General features: G+C 35.6%; 1 protein-coding gene across 1 annotated transcript in view; it reads left to right on the top strand.

Annotated features, from left to right (window-relative positions):
- LOC121321517 (inactive dipeptidyl peptidase 10-like) overlaps positions 1-25,844 on the top strand; it is a 113,803-nt gene that overhangs the window by 45,570 nt on the left and 42,389 nt on the right. Inside the window, exons 4-5 of the mRNA XM_041260501.1 lie at positions 22,459-22,553; positions 23,150-23,224. Of these exons, the coding sequence (XP_041116435.1) occupies positions 22,459-22,553; positions 23,150-23,224 (170 nt within the window). The remainder of the gene's footprint in view (positions 1-22,458; positions 22,554-23,149; positions 23,225-25,844) is intronic.

The following is a 25,844-nucleotide window of genomic DNA, read 5'->3' as shown; positions in this document are numbered from 1 at the left end:
TTTTTTTTTTTCCTCTCCTGAAATACAGTACAGTGTAATGCATGTGAGGATATTGCAAGCAGACCTGGGAAAACTAGAAAATAAATTACAACAACATGGCACAAAAAAAAAAACTGAAATGCCAGCTAAATATTTTGTTACATCCTCATTGTTAAAAAAACAAAAAACAAACAGGCATTTTAAAATTGCTTGTATAAAGCTACATTTGCTGAAAGCATTTAACATCACTAATACAGAATTGCACCCTGAAAAATTTCATATAGTTTATAGAGTTTCACACTATAATAACACTTAAAGAAAAAACCCAGTGTGCAGCTAATTAACCATGGCAGTGGGTACTTAGGAAATAGACAACTGAAAGCTGCATGATGAAAAAATATATTGCTTTACTTGATGAAATAAAAAATGAACCCGACTCACTAAAGCTTGTCACAGTTTGAAACATTTGTCAACACTAAGAGTTAAATAAAAAGTAGTTTACTTAGTTTAGACCAATTCAATAGAGTGGGTAGATCAGTGAGTTATGTTGGCAGACAATAAGCCATCATATGTCTTTTTATATACAGTAATATAAAGGTAGTTTTAGATAAGCTAAATCCACCAATGAATAAAAGGACACCATATATGTGTTGCATATTTCAAATAAATAACATGCTCTAGTTGGTTGATATGTGTTGTCTTATAGCACACTACAAGATTGGGAAAGTAACAGACTTGTAGAATAACCAATAGGAACGCAGTTTATTTAGCAGTCCTGGATCAATCCCATCACCGAAATGATAGAATTGATAACAAGTCTGGTTGTGGAGGCTTGAATAAATAAAAAAATGTTGCTGATGTGAGCACTAAACAAAACCATTTCTGCAACAGTCCTAAGCACATAACAGGCCAATGCATTTTGAATACACATAGATTGTAAAATTGTCAATTGACAGATTGTCATTGTTTATTTACTGTACTAGGAATTTACCAGTGCAAAGATACCTCCAAAAACCGAGCTGTAGCGAGACAACAAGAACCATTTAAATCGAACAATTCTTGTCAGTTACTTCCACAATTTCTGTTGGCCTTTTTCCAAGTTTAATGGAAGGTGCTTTTAAGACCACAAGTGGCACATAGGGTTATAAGGTTGTCAAACAGTCAATCCCACTTAGCAACTAAAAATCTTTTTAAGAGTCCACTTTTGCAGGCATTAAGTACATACTGTAGAAATGTTGTGTCATTTTGCTAAAACTAAAATTTCAATAAAGAGCCTCTCAGGGAAGAGACATCCCCCATTAGGCAGATCTTTAAATATAAAAAAGAAGAAAAAAGGTATACAGAACTGTTTCCTAAGCAGTCACTGAATACCTGCTATGCATTTAAAAAAACCTTTAAGTTCATATCATTTTTATTTTCACTGCTTAATGATCAAATCAAATAAAACCCCTAATAATATCTTGTTCTGTGCATTTGTCCCTGAGCATGATTGCAACTACACCAGAAAATGATGAAAAACCTGGGTGCATTCCAAACACATACAAATCCTTTATTTTCAACAATCATAGTTGGCACAAACATCAGTGCATTTAGACTAAGCTATAAGGACCTAGACTGCAGATAATGCATTTAGCTTTGAAATTGGATCAGGTAGGTGTTTAGCTGCTCATACTTTGTGTTTAGCTGCTCAGGCATTTTTGAACAAGGGTTTTTTTTTTTCTAATAGAGCTCCTACTAATAATTGATTTCTTCTAATGTTTGAATGATACCCATGCAAAAAGATTAATTCCTCTTATTCTTACTGTGAAAGGGTAACATCGCAGCAAGTCTGTTTGTCACCAGGGTGTAGATTCAAAGTCAGGAAGCTGCTATTAAAGCCAAAGCACAGATTTATTTATTTACCAAGTAAACAGTTCAATCTAAACACAAGCGCTAAACAAATTAATCATGGCCTTCCCTAAAGGTTTCCATAGATTCTCAAACTACTCCAATAAACCAAGGTTTGTCCTTCCTTTTATTCCCCATGTGGCTGGGACTTGATTAATGATCAAGACCCAGCCACATTTTCCACATGTGTATTTGGCAGGGATGGAATTAACCGTACCCCTGCCTAAACTTAAATTCAAAATAATAAATCTTTATTCAAACAGAAACCAGACGGCCCTTTATTTACACTGGCACACTTCATAACAAACCATGTATGGCATTAATATGCCCATTTGGTGGCCATATAGGTTCACCTACAGTCTCTCATCTTCACTGTTAGTCTAGTGAAGGAAGAAGTAAAAAGACCTCAAAGTAAAAAGAAATGTACATTTTTGCACAGTAAATTGCCCTAATACTGACAACCACATGCTACTTTAATCACGAGTCTCAAATATAAAATATTCTGACTGAAAATCACATTCAACAATCAAAACCCATTAAAAGGGTCTTCATAACCCAACGACATCGCCCCAAAACAACCATCAATAATGTGCCAAAATGAGGTATTTATCCAGCACCCCTTCCCAAGCTGTGCTAAAGTACATGATATTGAAATGCTGTTCTTTTAATTGCCAAAAATTATTACTTCCTGACTTTTCATAAACACGTTTTTTGATGATCGGATTGCAATTATTGCACATTGTCTTCTTGTCCTCAGTGAGGAATTGAATGATTATCCTGCCTGCCCATTTGTAGCGCACAGCAATTTCAAGTAATTTGTTCACCCTAAATTGAACCTGCTTGGGCGAATGGTTAAGGAATTGAAATAATAGACCTTACCACTGGACCTCACTAAAAACTACACTTTCAGTGCACAATTATCCTAGTTAAACTTGATTGCAATCAGCAATTAGTGCGTTACTGACTGAGTAAATCATGGCCCCTTTATTCCCAAGCCACAGTTCAGAGTGAATATATTTCCTATTTTAAATACAAAGATCGAGAAGGTGATGTTGGTGACAGTAAGAAACATTTGTACTATGTATTAAGTACTAGTTATAAGGTATTCAACAGTATAAAACCAGCTGTTAAAATTCTTGAACATTTCTGTGCTGTTCCCAGTGGGTTCTCTCTAAAATAAAATATTCTATTTGTGCTGCAGTTTACCCACCTTCTTGTTTGTTGTGGCTTGTTATGTTTGTTTAATTTTGGAAAGGGTTCATCTATTAAATGAAGATGAATCATTACTGAAGATCAAATCCTTAGCCCAGGATCCATTCCAACCAGGAAAGGATCCAGAAAATATCCCAATTAAGATTGAACCACTGGAATCAGGCCTTAGTGCCCCAGATGACTTAATGCCTTTATACAAGGATTCCATACAAAACAAGCACACCGTGAAAAAAGGAATTAGACTAGGCTGTTATAATTAGAAATAACAGCAGTGAGAGTGAGAGACTTGTTCCAAACTCCTAAAACATAACAGGGGAGACATAGAGGTTCCTTTAATTACTTGTCGTTTTTTTGTTTTTTTTTTACATTGGGTATATTCGCGGTTAGATTATAACAACCTCATTCCCTCAACCTTGAACATGAACATCCAACTGTGTCTGTATTTTTGTTTCACAAACTTTGCCCAGTTTAATGTAGTTTCAGGTAAGAAAAACCAGGTTGCTGCTAGGGGTGTAACACTACACTTGTGTTACAAATATGCTCAGCAGTTTGCTGATCAGAAGAGTATTGTCTTAACAAAAACAATAATTAGCATGCAGGAAGAGAAAAAGTCTGACTCTGGAATTCTGTACTCCTCTGTAAAATTCAGTTAAACTTTTTGTAAACAACAACACACCACTACACACTTGCCCTTTGCTGAATATCTACATTAGCTCAAAATAGACACCCTATATTGTACATGTGTTTAAAAGCAATAGCTATGAAAACAAACATGGTGGACTCAGCAGCACTCAACAGATCATAAGCAGACAGTGTATGACTGAGCATTGAAAACCCATGTATTTACATCCTCTAACAGTCTTCTCCATACAGTTTAAATGGCAACTAAACAAAAAAAAATGAGTTTCAACAAAATTGAACTGAAGAAAATTCAACAAAAAAAAAAACTGCTTTCTTAAATGTCATCCGATAATTGTTATACTACATGGTGATTTTGAAATATGTCTGTTTCAGTAAACCAAGAAATGTAATGTAAAGACTTGAGTGTGTCTTGAGTTATTTTTACTGTGTTTTATACAGAAGTAAACTGCAAGTACAATTTGGAATTGCATTATACAAACGATCATCATTACTCACTAATGACCCAGCTCAAAGAAAAGAAAAATCCAGCTTTATTTAAATTACAGGGCTTCAGGTGTTTCTATACGCATGGGAGGTATAAAAGACTAACTATTATAATCAGATTACCTGTTAAAAGTCATTTTGAGGATTTGAAGGAGGCTATCCAGTTATCGGGAGGCTGCTGGTGAACACTTTGAATGAAAAAAAAACCTTAAACTAGAATAGTGGTGCCTTTTGTAAGCTTGCAAATTACATAAATCTATGAATACATTGTGATTCCAAAATGAATCAAGAAATGATAATAAAACAAAGAAAAGGAAAAAAAAAAAACAGAATTAAGTAACACTTAACAAGAAGTGACTGTTCCAATGAATAGTTATTGAAATCATATGAATAATGTGGAATTTATCCTGAAATGTCATTTCATTGGAATTCAGCCCTTGTTATTATTGTGTTAATCTGTTTTGGGTGGGTCAATTTGTTATGCTACCATGTACAGTAGCAGCTGCTGTTTGTTATCAAAAGCAGTACAAAACCTCAAAAAAGTACTACTAAAACAAGGCGATGTGTCTCTTTGTGCATTAGGACTGATGAAACAATGCTGCTTTACTTGAGTGGAGTTGAAGCCCATGGAGTGACAGCCAAAGCAAATGTGTGTAAATGACATATCTATTACACAGGAAATTGTTGTAGATTGCATGCTTGAGCATAATGACATTGCAGTTGCCCTTATAAAAGGCGTGTGGGGCTTCAAGTCAAGCCACAGCAATGTTTATGTGGACAGATGGTGAGTGAACTGAACCCTTCCTTGCATTTCACATTTAGGCGAACCAATGTGATCCTGGTTTTCAGTGATTTTACTGTTTGGCATTTCAAGCTAAATAGTATTAGAACGTGTTTTTCAGCATAGGTGTTATGTTCTCAAAGTGGGTCAAAACACTGTTTCTAAGAGACACTGTGATTTTAAACTAGGACAGCTCTGTCATCCCTTTTTTCCCAAAACATGATACCAGTGAAGTCTAATTATCCACTGTTGAGGACGAACTTCATGGGTGGCAGAATATAGTGGAGACATCCATATGTACAGTCATATGTGTGTCACACTTAAATGTTTAGAATCATTCATCCAGTTTTGATGAAACATGTCTTTGCTCATTGTGACCTGCTTTTGAGTGGTTGCGCAAATGACAGCTGTGTCTTGAAAAGTTATGTCATATGCTGTACTGTGCAATGAGGGTATGCATCGCAATGTGCTGACACCTGAATGGCTAAGCTGTTGGAAGCTCTATCTTGACTGTTACGACATGATCGCAATGTACTCCCATAGCCAACTGTATCTTGTGAGCTCATGTCCAGATCACCTCGGTAACATATCCCACTCGGATTATCATGTCAATGTTAGTAACTAGATCTGTGTAGTATTATGATTATTATTATTATTATTATTATTATATACTAATCAATGTGCTGTGGAGGTGTGCCATGGTAATTATTATTATAAATCTCATGATATTGACGCACACGTAACAAACTTATCTCTGGGCCGTTTAAGATGTTATCATGTTAATGGGTAAGCATGGTCCCACTAAAATATGCTATGCACCTTTAAAAAACAAGGTTCTGACCTATTACAGTCAGCACTCAGATACACGTCAGTCGCGTTTTACTGTCCTTTTATTAAGAAACAAATCAATTCCCATTTAATACAAGGTATATAAATAATCTATTAGTATCATCTACTCGCAATTCTATTATCAGATATTATTTGTTTATACATTCGTTATAACTTTACGTTATATGGGTATCGTTATTACATTATATATATATATATATATATATATATATTATATATATAATATATATATATATATATATATATACAGACTCTATGTAACAAATTAATGCACTTACCCATCACATGCAATTTCTGACTCTGTCACCATTTGCTGATAAAAAGCCCACCTCTTCAATGTTACAATTTATCTGAATATCCGTCACAGCCCGCGCTTTTTTTTTCACACTTGCAAAATGCCAAGTCTGTCTTCATTGTGCAGTTACACAGTGCTTCCTCCACTTTCACCTCATGAAAGTGCAGCAAAAACAAAGCAAACGAGACAGGCTACGGTAATGTAAAACAATGAATCATTAAACAATTTTAGACAATTGATGTATTTTTTATTTATTTATTTATTTTTTTAGTTGCTTTTGTGCATTTTCATTTGCAAGTGAACTGTGACATTAGGGCCTTATCGAGCATATTCTGCAATTTTGCATACTGACTTTAGACACTGTTTTGTTGTTTTTTTAATCTTTTGCTAAATTGTATTGTCTTTTACGTTTTATACAGTTCTGTGCATGGGTAACATGATTTCATTTTGCTGTTGGTTCGTTAATGGGGAATTTTACACACTGCTACAATATGTACTGGCTTTAAAAGTATGTACTGTATTACAGTCCACATGTTGTCTCTTTTGGCAAGTGATATTTTCAGAATTATATCATTTTCAATTAAAATACTTCTGTTGAAAATATAGTATTGTACCAACAAAACCAACTACAGTACATCTAAATGGAAGCCCACTTATTGTAAAACAGTGCTTTCAGCTATGTGTTTTTGACATTGCATCTTTTTTGTGTTCCCTAAAAAACGGACAAGGGTTGGAACGGGCCAAAATGAAATAATCAAGTATGCGTCACACGTGTTTAACTGTCACTGAAGTCAGAATTTTATAGGGTTGGAGATGTGTGTGCTGACTGTAGTGAGATTGTTAGAACACACTTGCTGAAGAACAGTACAGATTTTTGCCTGTAAGTGGTTAATTCCACAATTTTTAGGCAATGGGCATACATTATATTTTTAAAGAGGTAATGAGAGATAGAAATACTGTATTTATAACCTTCTGACCTTCTTATATATATATATATCTATATATATATATAGAATATATATAAGATATAATATATATATAATTCAATAAGTGCCCCTGAATGAAATTTCACATCCTTAAAAGTACAGTGAAAAATGCACCAAGTTTGACTCCAGTGTTATTTCTATTCGTGGGATGTGACCTAAAAAACAATAGCTGCTGTGGAGAGCACTTCTACTGTCATTAAGTACCGTATAAGAAATGCTTTTGTTCTTACAGTAAGCTGTAGCTATTTCCCTTAGGGGCTTACTGAACCAGTGGGTAGGAAACTGATGGTCCACTTGCTGTGTACACTCTGCGGGGTGCTTATGGCTTTCCGCAGGTAACTTTTTAAAGCAAGCCAATATGTTATTTCAGAGATCTCTGGGTTGATGTGCCAATATGATTTTTATGTGACCATAAAATTGGGCACAGCAATTCAAAGCAGAGCACCTTTTTTTTGTGCCCAATTATTTTACCCCACAATTTCTCCCTTATTTAGGCTGTCTAATTAAATTCCCACAATGCAGCAATTCCCCACACAGCTCAGGAGACTTGAAGGTTAGTGGGCGTCCTCCAAGATGCTTCACACACAGGAACTCGAGCAGATGTTAGTGAAGGATAAAGGCTAGCCCTGCAGTTATCCACCTGAGCTCACCAGGCACCTTGCTAGTAGGGTCCGTTGTAGCAAGATGAAGGAGAAACAGTCCCCGATGGTTTGCCTCACACCCGAGCTAATATGACACTGCCGCTAGAATCCCCAGCAAAGACTGGCGGCTTTGCACAACCGTAACGCATACTTGTGCTCCCCTGACATTCGGCTGTGCTTTTACCACCCCAAGCAGAACATATGTTAAAGAATACTTTCTTACCTATAAATTCTTAAGCTGGGATCAAATTGTAAACCAGGGCAGCCCAGTTGTGGACAGTTTTCATTGTTTCCCCTAACGGGTGCCAAAATAACTGCCTTATTTTCAATAACGTGGCTGAGGCTTGAAGTTGCCGTCTGGAAGGCCCTAATTAAACAGTAATACTAGACTGAGCCTTAGTTCTGTATATCTCGCTTGTCAATCCCAGGAACCCGCCGAAATTCCTCTTGTTGGGTTTCCATAGGATTATCGTATTTACAGTTCTCGTCTTCTCTCCAGCAGGATTTTTCAAAATGAGTACAAATGTGGGTCCCAACGGCAGCACAATGTTAGGATTTACTTTCTGCCCACTTAAAATAAAGATTCACCACCAGCTGGGGATCACAACAGCAACCTGTTCTCACTGCGATACCATTTGGTCCCTCTTTGTGTTTCGCACAGTTTACCGTGAACGGTCCAAATAGTGGATATACAATGTATGAGTATCTCTCTTCGGAGTTGACTGATATTAAGCCGCGTCTGTCAGCTCTGCAAATGGAACTAGTTTCTTTTGGCACAGACACAAGTGTGTTGGACCCACATACCATGCCTCCATCATCAAAGGATGCTGATGCCGTGTAACTTCCCATCAGTGAAGGCTGAACTTTTGTCAGCCATTTGTCCCTTATGCATTGAATTGCTGTACTGTGTGCTTTTTGTAGGGTGTGAATAAGTGTGTGTCATTTTTGTATTTATTTTATGGTTGCACAAAAATTAAAGAATGACTTTGTGGAACGCATAGGTTTATGGGATGTAGTCACTGCTTGTTTTGGGAGAACTGTACAGTTCATTTTTGATACCCAGTGTATTATGCAAATGTAATTGAAATGGAAATATCTGTGTTCACTTATTGTGCTTTCACGCTCACAGTCTATGTTGTTTTTTAAAATTTTGGTCCTCCAGCAAGCCTGCAGACGATTTATTTTAGATCCCTGACTCTTAACAAAAGATGACATGAGTGTACCAGTGATGCAACCCAAGGAAAACGTATTTGTTTTTCAAATTCTGTGATTTTTTGATGATCACCTGAGTTCTCTGAACTGGTTCCTTGTGTCACCTTAAGGCTTTTAGGATTTCACCTTCAATAGAGTCTACTAAGAGATCCTCATTTACTTTTGTAGCGATGTTAATAACTGAGTTATCCCCCAGCAGGTCTCTTTGTATTGAAGCTTTATACACTGTATGTACTGTACAGTAAGTAATATATGATCTGGCCCTTACATCTCCTTTATGGTTTCTTCTTTACTCACAAGGTAACGTAACATGTGTTTAATGTATTAGATGTGTTTATTAGCAGGGCTCTATAGTACAAAGTATATCTTGCCTGGTTTACTTTAATGTGTTTTGAAAAAGACTAAACCAAGGTCCTGGAAACATGAAGTGCTAGAAGTTTTATCTAGGGGTTTGTTGGGAGTATTTGGTTTTGTATTCATTTTAGAATTGTACTCTAATTAGTGTTTTTGTTCTTTTCCATTTGAAACATTTAACTTTGAAAAGCATTGGAGTTCCTTGTTAACTTCAGTACAGCTCAAAACACTAGCATAACTTAATTCCCCGTTCCCATTCTAATTCTCTAGTCGTTGGTTCCCTTGAATGCATATCAGTGGATTAATCATTTTCCCTTTTCTCCCAAAGGGGAGGGTTCTTGAGCTCAATGTACTGACACAAAAGCAGCACTGGTAGTTAGTATTTCTGGCCTTGATCTCTGCCTTTTCTCCTAAAGCCTATAGCCCTGTAGCTCCTGCAGAATTTTAAATGCATCAGATCCAGTGAAACAGACAGTCACCTTCAAGTACTGTGTCCATGAAACTTAAAACTTAAAGCTGCTCTTCGCAGACATTATAGCTGCTTGGTCGAAGACGCCACAAAGCTTTTCTTACGTAATTAATAGGATTACAGCAAAACAAATTGATTATGCTCATGGGTTTTGGTTTATTTATTTCAAGGACAATTGTAGAAGGCTGTGTCTCCTGTAACCAGTTCTTGTCGGGCAAGTAGAGGCTGAAAGGTTGTCCTATAAATGCCCATCAATATACAGAATGAGAGAGGCATGGCCAGAACAAAACAAGAGGATGTCCTTCTGTAATACATGTACTGTAAAATCCTTAAAGCTGTAATGTAAGCTTTAAGATAAAATAGAAAACAAGATTCTGTACAAAATTATGGGATAATGGGATAACAGGAATAATAGGGGTAATAGGCATGATTACTCGGCGTTCTGTTTTAACAGTTTGTTTTTTGTGAAAAATGTAAGTGAATAATACTACAGATAACAATAATACCACACCTAGTACTACTACTACTACTACTAATAATAATAATAATAATAATAATAATAATAATAATAATAATAATAATAATAATGGTATTGGTAATGATGATACTAAAAATAATGTTAATGGTAATGTTCATAATAATGGTGTTTTGTAGTTAAGAACAAAATATCCTTAATTAAAACGTTGCAGAATGCAGAAAGTAGTATTACGTTATAGGATACAGTATCCCTCTGTGAGATACTGTATCTAAAAGCCACAGAGCTTAGACATTGATGTAACACATCATCATGATCCTTATGAAATCTGAAAGTGCTTTTTAGTGCTAACCATTCGACCTTTGGAGGGTCCAGCTTGACAGTTTGATAAATAGTACAGAATGACAATGAGAAACTATAAGGGAAACACACTCGCTGGCTGAGAGTGCCAATCAGTTACTAGCTCACTCTTTATTTACAGGTTTTGCCAGTTAATGAGGACTCCAGTTCAGCCCCAATATCACCCTCAAGTCACCACAGTAATTAGAGATACTGAGTTTGCTGTACAGGGAAGGTTGAATTTTGGATCACTATAATTGCCTAAATAATTTAACTATGAGAAAAATTACCATTTGTGGGATGAAGTAGTATCATGTGTCTGAATTCATTACAGATAGTGTCACAGTGCAGAAATATATTCGCTGAGAAACTTAATTTGAGAATATTAAACTGCAAGGATCTTAGATGTTATGCTGGCTACCTTGCACATGCCAGCTCCTGTCTTCACCACTAGAAAGCCAGGCTTCCTTGAATGAGCAGTTACAGACCTGTTGGTTTGTACAGTATTTGAGATATGGCAGCTCAGGACTGCGTGTCTAACACTTAGGGAACCATCTGGGATATTGAAATCTAAATCCTTCTAAATTCCTATAATTATCTTCTAGAGCAGTGATTTTCAACATCTCCAGTACCAGTGTCTCCAGCACGGTCCATCGGATGTACCCTTAAGTATGTGCAATCTTAATTGGCTATTGTAAAACAGACCTACCCCATTCCAACCATTTTTATTTATTTTTTTGTCTCCAAGTATCACTGATGATGTGATTGATCTAATTATGAATCAATCAATCAATATTTATTTTATATAGCGCCTTTCATAGTGGCCCACCATCACGAAGCGCTTTACAAGATAGTGAGGAACAATATGTAATACATTAAATACAGTGAGATACAGGGCATAGTACATTTTAAAAATGCAAACAGCAAAAAAATAAATTAAAATAAACAAAAAAAACAATGCAAATACATTAAAAACAGGAAATACAGGGCAAGCACATTAAATACAAGGCTAGGATGTGAATTCTAAACATTGTGGATGCGTGTGTCAAACAGAATCATACAAATAAGATGGAGGGAAAAACCTGAAATAGCAATTTATATAGCAGCTAATAACAAATATCAGCAAGAGACAACAAGTGGGTCTTGAGAGTTGATTTGAAGCGAGCAATTGTGGGAGCTGCACACTCTAAAGCTGGGAGAGAGTTCTAGAGAGTCGGGGCCATGAAGCTAAAAGAGCGCTATCCGAGTGTGGTGCATTTTTGCTTGGGTAAAACAAGCAGGCCAGAGTCAGAGGACCTCAGCTTGCGTGCAGGGACATAGCGGGTCAGCAGGTTGGAGAGATACTCTGGACCTGTGTGATGAAGGGCCTTGTAGGCAAGCAGGAGAATTTTGAATATAATCCTGAATTTTACAGGTAGCCAGTGCAGCTGGGTAAGACGGGGGGTAAAGTGATCATGTTTTTTACATCTGGTAAGGATCCTAGCAGCGGCATTTTGAACCAGCTGCAATTGGTTTATGGCAGTTTATTTGATAAGAGTTCATCAGAAACCACACAGAGCGACTGCTTTGGTTCCCCATCATTAGCTTTGGAATCACACTGACATAAAGACAAGTGCCACTGTGTACCAGTTGGAAGCCTGTCACCTGCCAGTACTGATATGCATGCCACAGGTTGAAAACTACTGCTCTAAAGATATGACTTATAACAACTATTGTCCAAAAAGGAATCTTCTCCTAACATTAGAAATATTTGCCGTTTATAAAAAAAAATAAAATAAAAAACATGGTCAGATTCTTTACAGGACTAGGACTGATTGATTGATTGACTGACACTAAGCCTCCAGCACTGTCAGTTGGAAAGACTATCCTTGGGAGTTTCTGTCTTTTAGTCTCACTAGTTTCTTCTCCTGGTAGGTCCAAAGTTTGTTTTTCTCTGTGTGTGCTTTCTAGAAGATTTCTGTGGAATAATCCCCTAATCTGCTTTAATGAACCAATCTGTCATTAGCCTACCCTAGTCAGCCACAGACCTACAACCAAGGAGGGAGTACACTTTTCAAATGAGTCTCCTTTGTCTAAACTGCAGTCGTCTGCCGACATTGCTGTGGTGAGACCTCCATTGTATTGCAGCATTTTGGTTTAAAGGTTATTATATCAGATTGATTTGTGGTCTACTGGGTTTGGAATTGGACTCCTGTGGTGGATTATTTATTCACTTGGCTACCCATTGCCTATTAAAACCCTCTGGTTGACCTTTTCATAATCTACTATTCTGTGACATTTTTCTTTTTTTCACAATAAAACAGTAGGCACAGGGTAGAGACGTACAGCTAACAATAACACTAGCAGTTACCAGGGCCTTTAATTACTGAGGACCATATTTGTCAAAGCGTCACCACTGTGCAGTTTGCTGAGAGGAACGTTACTGGAAGCTATTAACATGTGATGCAAAACTGCAGGTGCTTGTGTCAAGCTAGAACCTCTAATCAGTTATACTGTTGAGATGCATTCATTCCAAATGCACTCCAAGCAACATAAATCACTTGAATGACAAATGACAATAACCATACATTACTGTATAAAATGCATTTTAGCAAATAGCAAATAGTAGCAAATAGCCTCAGGAATCTCACAAAAATAATTTACAACACAGTTTTGCTTTACCTAGAATTTTAGGATTGAGACATAATTTAAGAAAAAAAAAACTATATGAACAGAATTGGATCTTTTATTTAACATTATGTAATCAAAGAAAATATATAATGATATCGCAAAAGCCATAATAGTAATACACTATTTCTTATTAGATTTTTAAATGTCATGTTTTTCAGTTTTTGTCTTTTTTACTTACTTGTATGGAAAACTACAAAGCGGTATGTAATTCAACATGTTAACATTACATTCATTCAGGAAACATCCATAAGTAAGTTGACTATTCATTCAACTATATGAAGCATATATATATATATATATATATATATATATATATATATATCGGGCAATGTATATATATAATAGTAAATATATATATATAATATATATATATAGTACATATGATATATATGTAATACTTTTTCATTATAGATTTTAGATATATATAAAGTTTTTTATTTTTAGTACGAAGATTTTTGATACTTAGATAATTATTTTATATAAAATTTATAAAATAATTTAATTATATACATGGTATATATATGGTTCAAATATATAAGTATTTTATTTTTATACTCTGTATTATGATATATTATTTTGGTGTTTCAAACATTTTAAAATGAAACATACTCTTTATTTCCATTACACAATGCAGAGTTGTTATGCATTTGATATGTTTTTATTATTATACAATGTTTGTTATTGTATACTTGTTTAAATCTTTTCTTCTGGTAGCTAGTTGATTTAAGATGAAACTAGGGCTTTCAAGGAAACAGTTTTTATTCTAAAGGATAAATATTTTCCAGTACAAATGCTTTTTTTCTCAAAATGAACATTTCTTGGCTTGGGAAGCAAGCTCTGACAATTTTATTATTTTACATTATTCAACAGTAGTATTCTGCTTAGGCTGTAAAGTCTGTATTGGCAGCTCTTTAAGCTTGTCGCTAGTGAAGGACAATCATTTCAGCTTAAATTTATAGATTGTCCACAATAATATGTACAGCTCAGGTTGTCTGTTTTTCATTATTTTATTTAGTTTTGCGACCAATGGAAGTTGAGCTTGTTCCAGTTCTTGCCCTTTCTGCTCCTGCAGTGAATAATTAAACAGCACTCATTCACTCATATACTACATGATTTATATACAGCCTGGAAAGGTCTTTCATTCTAACAGTGTAACAGGTCTATTTTCCTGTGTTAATGTATATGTGCCCCAATTGAATACAAATGGTGTTCCAAAGACAGTGGGCATAACTGGTATAACCCTATTCAGATTTTGTTTACAATATTGCAGATGTAAACTCCCTTTAGATGGCGTTTGTCTGTGGACTGTACGTGACTTCTTCTCTTGCGTAACTGCCATTTAATAATATGATACATGGGTGATTTTCTTCTTTTTTCTCCCCAAGTAAAAAAAAAAAATACATTCGTTTTTTAAAGGTTATATTCAAGTGTTAGTATGAGGTGTGCAGATTGGTAGGTCAGCAAGCATTAGAGTGATTTATGTTTCTTCAGTTGGAAGTTTGTACCAATAATTTGATCCCTCATGCCTCACAGGCTGTAAATACAAATTGTTGCCACGTGGGACAGGTGCAACATTTACACCAATAAACATTCAAACAAACTTGGAATGCATCAAATATTGATGTCAGCTATGGTGGTGGTAGTACAGTACATCTGCAGTGTAAGATCATTTATTTTTATAACCTACTTCATCGTATGCTTGAGATGTAAGGCAAATGCTGGAAGGTACAGGTTCCATTAACTTTTTTCATTACAGTTTGATAAAACTTCTTATTGCATATATATATATTTTTCTTCTACAAGAGAAATAGGACACAGTGCAGTTGCATGGAGACTTTGTTTTTTTCTTTTCTATGTTTTCTTTATTGCTGATATTACACAAGCCCTTTTTTCTAGACGATTCTTTTAGTCATCTTAAAAATTAAAAATATAAACTGCCAGGCAATAACATCTATCAGTGAATCTGCTTTTTTTTTTTGTAGTCATCTTGTAAAGATATTGGTTTACACACACGTGACAGTTTAGTAAACCCACACTGTTCCTGTTACGTCTAAGTGGTTTCCAGTATTTGATACCTTGAAATCTATCAGCTTGTTTTTTTCCCCCCTTCCTTACATTAAATATTAATCAAGGTAATGACAATATTGGCTTCTGTTCTGCTGAATTCAATGAATAGTGTCTGTCGGTGTATTTTCTCCTTAGCTGTATATGAAGCATGTCATTTTTTTTCATATCACCTTAAGGTATGATTTATTACTGCACAAGGTCAATAAGATGACTATATAGCCTTTTGGAAATAAAGGAACTTAATGACTTTTTTTTTGCTGTTGTTTTTGACATCACCCTTGTAAATATATTTCTTTAAAAGAAGGGCACACATTTGTCTTCAAGGATCTATATGGCAAATTTTTAAGATCATTTGGTCTTGACAGCTGAGGTTCACTGTTTGGCAGTCACATTGTACAAAGCTTTTTGACTGTCCAAACTAAGCCGTAATAATACAGCACTGATGAGCTGTTACTTTGCCTTTCTGCACTCCTGAATGTTTGTTAGAGTACAGAAACACAAGAAAAAAAACTCAACAACACTTAAATATACTGCTGTATTTTCTTTAAAAAAGGAATAAACAGTACAAATATTCACTTTTTAATAATGCCTTTACAAAGGATACACACCTCTCCAAAAACAATTAAAAATGTATTTTTTGGCATAAGATGCACTGAGCTATGTTTCAATTACACTTTTGATTCGCCAAACTGTTCCTTTACAGTGGTATTTTATTTTATTTTATTTTATCTATTTATTTATTTATTTATTTTTTAAACATGAATTTGTATTACGGAACTCCCTAAAAACAAAATATCAGGTCATTATCCCATATTAGCCTTTCCATATTTCAGAATTTTAAAATGCCCAGCGTTGTTCCTGAACAAAACAACTGGTTTGAATTTCAATTTTCTTGCTAAAACTATATATAAATTACCATATATATTATTTTCTTTTTTTGGAAACAAAAAGATCAAAATATTCTTTCTGGCTTTCATGATTTAACTGAATTGCATTTGTCATTTACTGTAAACAAACCAGACTCTTTGATAACCTACCTAATTGACTTTCTAGATATTTCTAACTGGGCTGTGTTAATTAAAAATGCTCCAGGATTCGAGTATTATTGAACAGCCCTTTACGAGACACCCAGCTGTTCCAGGTAGTTTTGCTCTTGATGCAACACTGCATGCTGTCTCTCTGAAGGCTTCCCTGCTTATCCAGACATTAGTCTTACAGTATACATTTTGTCTTACATTTTTTTAAAGACGCTTTATTGTTACACTGCAGAACATTAATATGACTCTGTCTCCAGTTCAAACTTCCTGATCTTCAGTATTGCTCCTTATCTCTACTAAGGAAATAGTACCTCATGCTGTTTCCATCAATGCATGGCTAATCTTGGTAGTGAAGCCTCTTAGAGCTAAATGTCAATCGTACATACTGAGCTTGTTATCAGTCAACATTCAGGTACTTGAAATTCAGCGATAAAAAAGTCTTTATCCAAGTGTAACATTCTGTTCAGTGCACAAGGGAAAACTTTGATCATTCCCAAAAGAGACAGGATTGAATTTTAATACGGATTCACCAGAGCTTCTTGCAGACACCACAAAATATGTTTTTCATTCATTTATTCGTTCACGTTCAGGTTACTTTCAGCAATAATGAAAAGCATTTGGTAGTCTAAACCAGCCTTCTAGTATATCTGCAAATAATGCGATCAACCTATACTGCGAATGGTCTGTACTACAGTACCATTAGATTAGTATAGCACTTCTTCTGGCTAGGATTTATGTATTTACTTTGTTTGAAATGACTCCTAAAATGAGGTAAAGGGCAAAGGTTGGGGTAGAAGGTGTGACCACACACACCCCAAACAAGCGCCTGCATGTGTGTTTAAAGAACCTTTAACCTCAAGGGGTCACAATCACACAACACTGGCCATTAAAATGATATGATTGTATTTTTTTTACCACTTATGATTGAGCTATAGATGAACACAAACTTTCAGTTTGTTGTGTTTCTGTTTTGTGCCTTTGGTTTTCTCTTCAGCAGACACATTCTCAAAATAAAATGCATCCTTGCTGCATCATGCAATGCTTTGCTTATTCATTGTGACACCCACTTGCTGCATACTGCCTTAAGCTGGTAGCGCCTGTCTTGGATGGTGTGTCGTGGTCTTGTGAAAATCACATGTATAGCATTTCATGCATTGCTCACAATCTCATGGGCCGGTCTTTTTATGTTTGTTTAAGGCCTAATTTAAGAATGCTGAATGAAGAGCATAACGCTTGACTAAGCTACAAATAGAGTAAGTCTAAAATCAATGCTTTGCTTGCCTTATTTTAGTGACTGTAAAATGATCTGCAAATCTACATGTGGCTTATTGCAGTAGGGTTATACATTTATGAAAATCCTTCAGTTCATTGCTGCAGTGATCAGCGTGCTAGCATTATGTTCTTCTGACATGCACATGATTCATATCCCTGGTCTAATAAGGTCCTTATTTTACTATCCTTAGTTTAGTGAAAATGCAGAGCAAATGCAGTGCAAATGGAGTGCAAACGGGGGGCAAAAGTTATATATTTAACCTCTGGATACCTTAGGTATCTTGCACATGTTTTTGCAGTGTCCCGGGGAATTTTAGCTGCCAGAACCTCTTAATGCAGAATTAGCCAACAAAGCAGACCTAGATGAAGAGTTTACTAAAATTGTTTTCTAGAGCTCTGTCTATTGCGTTGACTTTATCAACCATCTGTATTAAATATCTGTGGATACAAGCAGCTGCTTAAAGTAAATATAACATAATGACTAATACATAGACATTAGCATACTAGGCGTATGTCCTAAACAATACAACAGTGCTCTCATCAATTCACATACGTATATCAAACTCTCACCCATAATTAATATCAGCACATGCTAAAGGATAAACATACATGGAGAAATGAAAAATGACAATATTATGTTGCGATAGGAAGATATGATCTGCCTCTACAAGCCATAGATGGATTTCTAGAGCAATGAATCAACTGTCTTCCTGTGGTTAGCCCAGAATTTCCACTAACAAAAATGATCTAAATCAGTGTAGCAGTGTATTTTCCATCTGTCGCAGGACAGGTTGATCAGATCAGCACATATGCCTGTTGAACTCTTGAGGTGTATTTGAATATGTCGCTATTGCTTAACTCTAACCTCTACAGCCAATGAAAAATTAAATGTCACCGTTACCTCAGATATGCTTTACAATGGGTCATTTATTGAGATCCAAAAGCAGTAGTGTCGTCATATAATGAATACCTTTCAAAACAATGCATTTCCACTCCTCTAGATTAGAAAATCACTTGTCTTATTCACAAGACAATTGCAACAACCTAGTATTTTAGTTGTACAAAGCAAACCCTTTATTTAACATTTTGAAGCCTACAAAAAGAAATCCTGTAGTGAAGAAGACAATAATTATGTTGGCATCTTGAATAAGCTTAAAGCATAAAAGTCTCGGCAGGTAGCATCACATAATACACCTTGTAAATCTACATAAAAAGACACATCTGAAAACACGATTTGAACTGTTGGTTTGACTGCAATACAACATCAATTTACCATCAGCAGACAAATTAAAAAAAAAAAAAAAAAAAAAAAACACGAACTGCTTTCTTGTTGCATGTCTGATTTATTAAGAACTGTATTTACTCACCTATCTATTGATTGATTAACGCATTTTCAGTAATTAATTAAAAATATGCATACTTGCAAAACCAGCTGAAACACATCTGCTTTACAAGGAAAGCTCTTTGGCAGCAAAACAATCTATGCATGCATGAACTATGAATGTATGCTATTGCAAACAGTCCTCAAACAATATCTGTACCAGAGAGTCTATTTGTTTTTTTCATTTGCAGTTTTCATAGAGTTCACTTCAGAGGGGGAAATCATACTGTTTAGCTTTGGCAATTTTTCAGGCAGATCACAAGATGGCTCCAACTGAACACCTCTCATCTGTGCTATGAAACATGTATGCATTACTGTCTGTGTACATTATAACTATAACTATCCATGTAAAAGATGCCCAAAATGATGTTACTGTTGTTTAACACTATAGTGTTTAATTTGGGATACAAAAGCCACACTATATAACAGCATACTATTTTGTTTATGGGTATAACTATTCTATATAGGATAACAGTGGGAAAGGCTGTGTAATTAGAATACAAATCATCAATCAGCTCTTACTGAACTCTGTCAGATGAGAATGGTATATTGGCTAACAACCACGCAACTGAAGACCAGCAGCTCAGTTAGTTTACAAACTAATGGGTCATTTTTATAGGATTACAAGACATTGTAAGATCATGTGAGACTCCAGACATTGAGTTCATGAGGTAGGAACCTGGCTATAATAATAGCTTGTTAGATCGTAGATTGGGTTGTGACCTCTGGAGAAAACATATAAAGGGTTGTCTTGCTCGATGAGGTGAGGCATGGCCTCCAAGACTATGCACAACATCCCTTGAGGGTGGAATAGGTAGCAGATGCAAACCTGAAAATGATAGGATGAAGAGTAGTTACTCTGGCTACTGGAGAACTGCTCGCAGTGGGAGCAGAGAGCCTCTCTCATGGCATTTGAAAAGAGGTAGAAAATAGAACAGTTAGTTAGGACATTGAGCACTAAACACATAGCAGGCTGTCCCGAGCAGATAATAGGAAGAAAGAACTGAGCCTGTGTTTTTTGAGGTAAGGAATAGCACATGAACTGCGAAAGGATAGGTGTGGCTGGGAGTCCCCACTGACTCGTACGATGAGAACCCCCTTATCCGAAGGCAGAGGTGGCGTAGCTTGACCCAAGGTCAGGGCAGTGAGATCACTTGCTCCCCAGCGGGGACTGATGACAGAGGCACGTGGTACAAGAGGAGGAGGGGAGGAGGAGGGAAAAACAAGACTTGATAAGAGAGATAGATGTGAATAAGCTTTAAATAGGGAGTAAATGATGATTGACAGGAGCTGAAAATTAGAAGACCCCTCGCTCCCGCCCCTGAACCTCACATAAAGGTTAACTTATGATGACAGTTTTTTTATGGAACATTACATTTTGGAAAAAAAAAATTAAAACCAGGGTTAGAATGACATTAGCGCCTGTATTATTAACCCTTTTCGGTCCTATCTCAGACCAGTTCTGACATTACAATTTTCCCTTTCCAGTCTGATGTCGGACCCTCTCCGACATCATCAAAAAAGTCTCTAGTCATTTTTTCTCCAGAAAAAGCCGAGCGAGGCAGATAGGAGTAACAAATGAAGCCGAAGAAAAGGGCGTATCTAATAGACCCATGCACCATAGAGATAACATGGACATAAACAAGGAGATAGCTGCTTCTGCATCCAGCACTCACAGAATATCACAGACATTTTCAGAGCTTTTTGAGACATTATAGTAATAAAAAATGACTTGGATATGATTTTGAGGAGTTTGGTGATAAAACAAGTGATCAGGAGAGGATTTATCAGTATGCACAAAGAAGGGGTGGGGCTTGGATGGAGATACAGTACTGAGTGTCCTTTTGCGATTCAATGCATTTTAAACCTGTTTTACTCTGAAAAAAAAAAATTAAACAGCGCGTGTAAAATAAACAGCGCATGTGAAAATAAATTGGGCATTACACGACTGATAAGCGCTGAATAAATGGACCACGAAGGGTCACATTTGATCATTTATTACTTTTTTTTGTTATTATGTATGTAACCAAGCTATTTTACATGGTGTTATTTTGCCTCTTACTAATATAACTGTATGTATTTCATAATTACTACTACGTGCACATGGAGGTTCCTCCAGAACTGTCGAGTGTGCCTTACTTGTGATGATGAATAGTTTCATTTATAGTATGTTTTTTCCACATACTCTTTTTAATATGTTAAGCTTTTATCTTAAACATTTTCATAATTCCTGGACACTTTCTTTGAAGTCTTTTTTGCACAGTATGTGAGACACATTTAATTAACTTAAAACAGTAAACATATCCCATGTTCAGTAGAGTGCTTACAATTTGGACTTTAATGTTGCAGTTTACCATTCTTACACTAAAGTAATCATACAGAAGATTGTCATGTTTTCACCGTGCTTTGTTGTACTTTACTCTGTACTGCAAGAGACCTGTATAAGCAGTCTTTTAAGGAACTAGTGGAACTAGGTGAAGCTTCCATACAGCTAGAGACCGTCAGGCTAGTACAGTGGATGAATGAGACAGACCATTTGGATTATTCTGTGTGCCACAAGAACAAAGGTTAGTAAATAACTGAGAATTCAGAAGGTTAGAAAGTGACACATTGGACTATGCTGTGCACAGTCCTTCCTGGGAGCAGGAAAACAGTAATTCCACAACACTACACAGTAATTGTGGGCTTTAGCAGGTGTAGCTGCTGAGCTCGAAGAGGATCAAAGTGTAAACATTGGTTTATTTTTAGCAGAAGAAATATGGTGCAGTAGCTACTGATGTAGTGACTTTTGATTTTTCTGTAGCATGCACAGGCTTCAAAGTTAACATGGTATGTGTCAAGCAGTATTAAATGCATTGGAGTCAAATAAAATCCACTGAGATGGAGATTGTTGAGTTTGTACTTTAGAGCACCGTAATTTTGAAATAAAGGGAAGCTAATAACACTGGCACCTAAACAGTGTTTCTTATTTTAGAATACTAAAATTGATTTGTCAGTACAATCAAATCACCCATGTATTCAATTTAAGTAATGCTATCGTCACTAACCAACGGTATTCCCTGAAACATATATTTCTCTGTATGTGCAGACTACAAAATCCCATTCCAGCTCTGTGTTAAAACTACGTCATCTTTCAGTACCTGTTATTTGTGTAAAAAAAGAACCAATGAAAATGTAAGTAGTTATATAGCCCCCCCCCCCTCCCCTACTACAAATCAATGTCTCCTTCTTTCCTTCTGCCAGTTCTTTATTTTTTCAGATCATTAGTAATTAGGCATTACATTAATCAAGTTGCCTATATAGGCTCTGACCAGCACCGAGCTTTGATCTGCAAGCTAGATTGCAGAAATCAATGTACAGAACAATATACAATATTCTTCATGTGATAAGTTGCATTTTGCAATTATTATTTCTTTTTATTTAACAGACAAAGAAGTGGTGTATAGAAACAGAGATGGGCATGTCATCAAGTTCAATGTAGCAAAGAATGAATCCAAGATACTACTGGAAAACAGCACCTTTGTAAGTATTCATTAATGACAATGACACCTGTATATAAACTGATGTGATGCAACATATTTCAATTACAGTATATAGTGTTAACTGGAAAACCAGGCATCATTACTATGTGTGGATATAATTAGACATACATTTTCATGCCTTTATCAATGACAGATAGGTCAGAGTTGTGTGTAATTACACAGCAAAATCATCTTGCATCACCTCTTTATTGTCTTGGTTTAAGGCGCTTTAAAAGATACAAGATATTGAATGTCAGATATTTTTTTCATATTGTATTCAACAGCAAAATCTTGAATTAGTTATGTTTATTTTGTTTGACTTTGTTATGCTTATGTTGTTTTAGTATGGAAGCTTTGATATCCCCAATAAAAAAATAAAAAATAAAATGCTCAAGTCATTTTTTATGACTGAATTTACTTCTGAAGTTAATTGTATGTCATTCCACTACTAAAAAAAAATAAATACTAAGATGCCCTTTATAGGGGGGGGGGGGGTTCTGCAAAAATCTCTAAAGAAAATAATTGCAATATTATTTTGCAATATTATTTCTATTTTAGGTAACATTTCGCTATTGTTTTTTTTTTTTTTTCTCTTAGGTGACATTCAAAGTAGCAAAGTACTCCGTCTCTCCAGATTTGAGATTTGTTCTTCTTGCTTATGATGTCAAACAGGTAAGTTGCAACATACTTGCCTTGCAACTAATCTTCACCTTCTTGTTACATTATTTATTATATTAAGTTACAAATGATACAGTGCACAATGAGCATTTCCAAAATCTATAAAACTATATACCTTAAAATTCTAGAACATGCATGTTCCATTCTCGGGTTCCAGGAGTAACCAAGAGTCGGTACAGATTTTAAGGATCCATCCACTACCTGAAAACCTTGAAACACACATTTCACACAAACGCTAGTCAAAAGACTGAAACAAAGTGCGAAAACTGTAATTAGCAGTCCAAACAACAGGGCCAGCATGCATGCATATCACTTTTATGAAAATGGTGCACTGTCAAAGGCATACATATAACAGCTTCAGCTCCAAATGCAGGGACAATCCTTAATCAATTCACATTCATTGCGGACAGCGAGGGGAACGCAGTTCTTGTAGTCACTTGAAGTAGCAGCCTTCCGGGTAAGTAGATAATAACTGTGTGAAGTGACAAAACATGCAGAATGACCTGATCAGATCATCTTGAACTCAAACAACTAGACCTTGAAGTGATCACAAAAAAAAAAAAAAAAAAAACTCTGATATATGTTGATATATCTTCATTCATTCGTGCAACCTCTGGGGATACAGAGGATGATGATACTTGTCTTTATTGCCAGAGATATCCAAATAAGTAATGCTCAGAGGTTGAAAGAATATCGATTTTGTGACCAGAGCTTTTATTGCATGAGCTGGACCACTGCATGTGTTATTCAATGATAAGATTACAGAGCACGTGTATTCAGTGAGTACGGTTGCTGGAAATGTTTTATATGCTGTCCTGCAGGTAAGAATATAAATAATGTAGGACTCTCAAGTGATCTAGTGACCTTGCATTTCCTGGTGAAAGCAAGAGCAGCTGAAACCTCGGTGAATCTAGAGAAAGCTGCAGGCTACTTTGGGGAATCTGTGCAACCTAGGTTTCATGTAAGCCAGGAAAGAGGAGATGGCTTTCTATTCAGGGATACCAAGATATTTAGAGCGAGAAAGTAGTCTGAGTGAGGACAAATGGGCAATACAATCCCTAGTCCTAGTCTTGCTGTAAATCATTTGTTGTTTCCAAACTTCTGAACACTAGAACTTCACTATAAGAAACCCTTCTTATAACAAACCCCCCTTTTTTAACGATCAAAGCAGCAAAAATCGTTTTTTATTAGAACAATCACTTTTACAAAATCTACCTGAATAAAATGATCTTGGTAGTAACTGACACTGAACTTTCTCCAGTGTGAGTGTGTTAGTCTCTCAGTGAAAACAAAGACCTTGGTAGGCTAATTCAACGATAAGGCTGATTCATAGATAACCTACTGCAGTGCGAATCATGTGTGACGTGCGTATGCAACCGTTTTCATCTTCACACAAACTGCAACCATGGCAACAGGCATGAAGAGGGAAGCATTGAGAAAAGCACAAAAAATATGAAGCAATCTACACTGGATATGTATTCAGCATGTAAGTGTATTTATTTATTTATTTATTTATTTATTTACTGTTTTATTTTAAATATACAGTGATCAATGTGAAGTTGTCTTGAAAGAACTACTGTATATAAAGATGTTCAATTAAATTTGGGCATTTCTTCATTATTCAGATACAGCAAATTGCCAAACCCTATTATAGTGAACAGCCAGATGTAACTAACATTTCTTCTCCAGGTCCCAGGGAGGTTCGTTATAATGAAGTGTGTGTGTGTGTATATATATATATATATATATATATATATATATATATATATATATATATATATATATATATATATATATATATATATATATAGTAGTAAATATGGACTGGAGAGGAGGGCTATAGCGGAAAATGATTGACCCGAGGGAAGACTTTTGTTACCGACAGGGGGCTATAATGCCCAAAGCATAGTAACAGTAGTCTTCCCAAGGGGCATTGAATTTTCCACTATGAGCTGAGTCTGCAGTACATATTTAACATATGAATCAGTCAAGAAAATAAGTGAGGCAAGATTGGATATTAAATATAACTTTATATATTTTGTTTAAATACAGCTGATACAGGATAAGTAAATAAATAAATAACATAAATAAATAACAGAAAATGTTTTTCTAGTTCATACTGCAGCTATCAAAGTTTTTTTTTGGCGTACAGCTCTCGGTCTGTACTGCAGATGTTCATTAAATTCTTTAAAATGTTAGTCATTTTAAGCACACAGAAGTAAGATTGTCCAATTTCCATCTTGAAATGGGACACACTGATATTTAATAGAATTGAAAGAGCACTGAGAGAAATACTGTGAACCCAAGGTTGCAAAAAAGTGACAGCAGTCCATTGGAAAAGCTGAAAAGTGTTACTCAACCAAAAGAACATATATTTTGTTGTCTGTCATTTCTTTTTTTATCTGTGTTCCAATAAACCAGGTTTATTACTCTGTTATCAGAACAGTACGTGCATCTGATTGTATGCTTACAGCTAGCATACTGTAATTAAAAGTGTTGTTGTTTCAGCACATTGAACAAAGTCCACTTTGTACAGCAGAGCATAAATCTACATGATAATTAGCCTTGCAGCTGGGACCCACATGAAAGCAATTAGTACAACATTTTTATTAGA

This window comes from Polyodon spathula, chromosome 10 (assembly GCF_017654505.1).
Source record: "Polyodon spathula isolate WHYD16114869_AA chromosome 10, ASM1765450v1, whole genome shotgun sequence".
In the NCBI taxonomy this organism is placed as follows: Eukaryota; Metazoa; Chordata; class Actinopteri; order Acipenseriformes; family Polyodontidae; genus Polyodon; species Polyodon spathula.
Note: the sequence above shows the minus strand (reverse complement) of the source record. Positions and strands in the feature narration are given on the sequence as shown.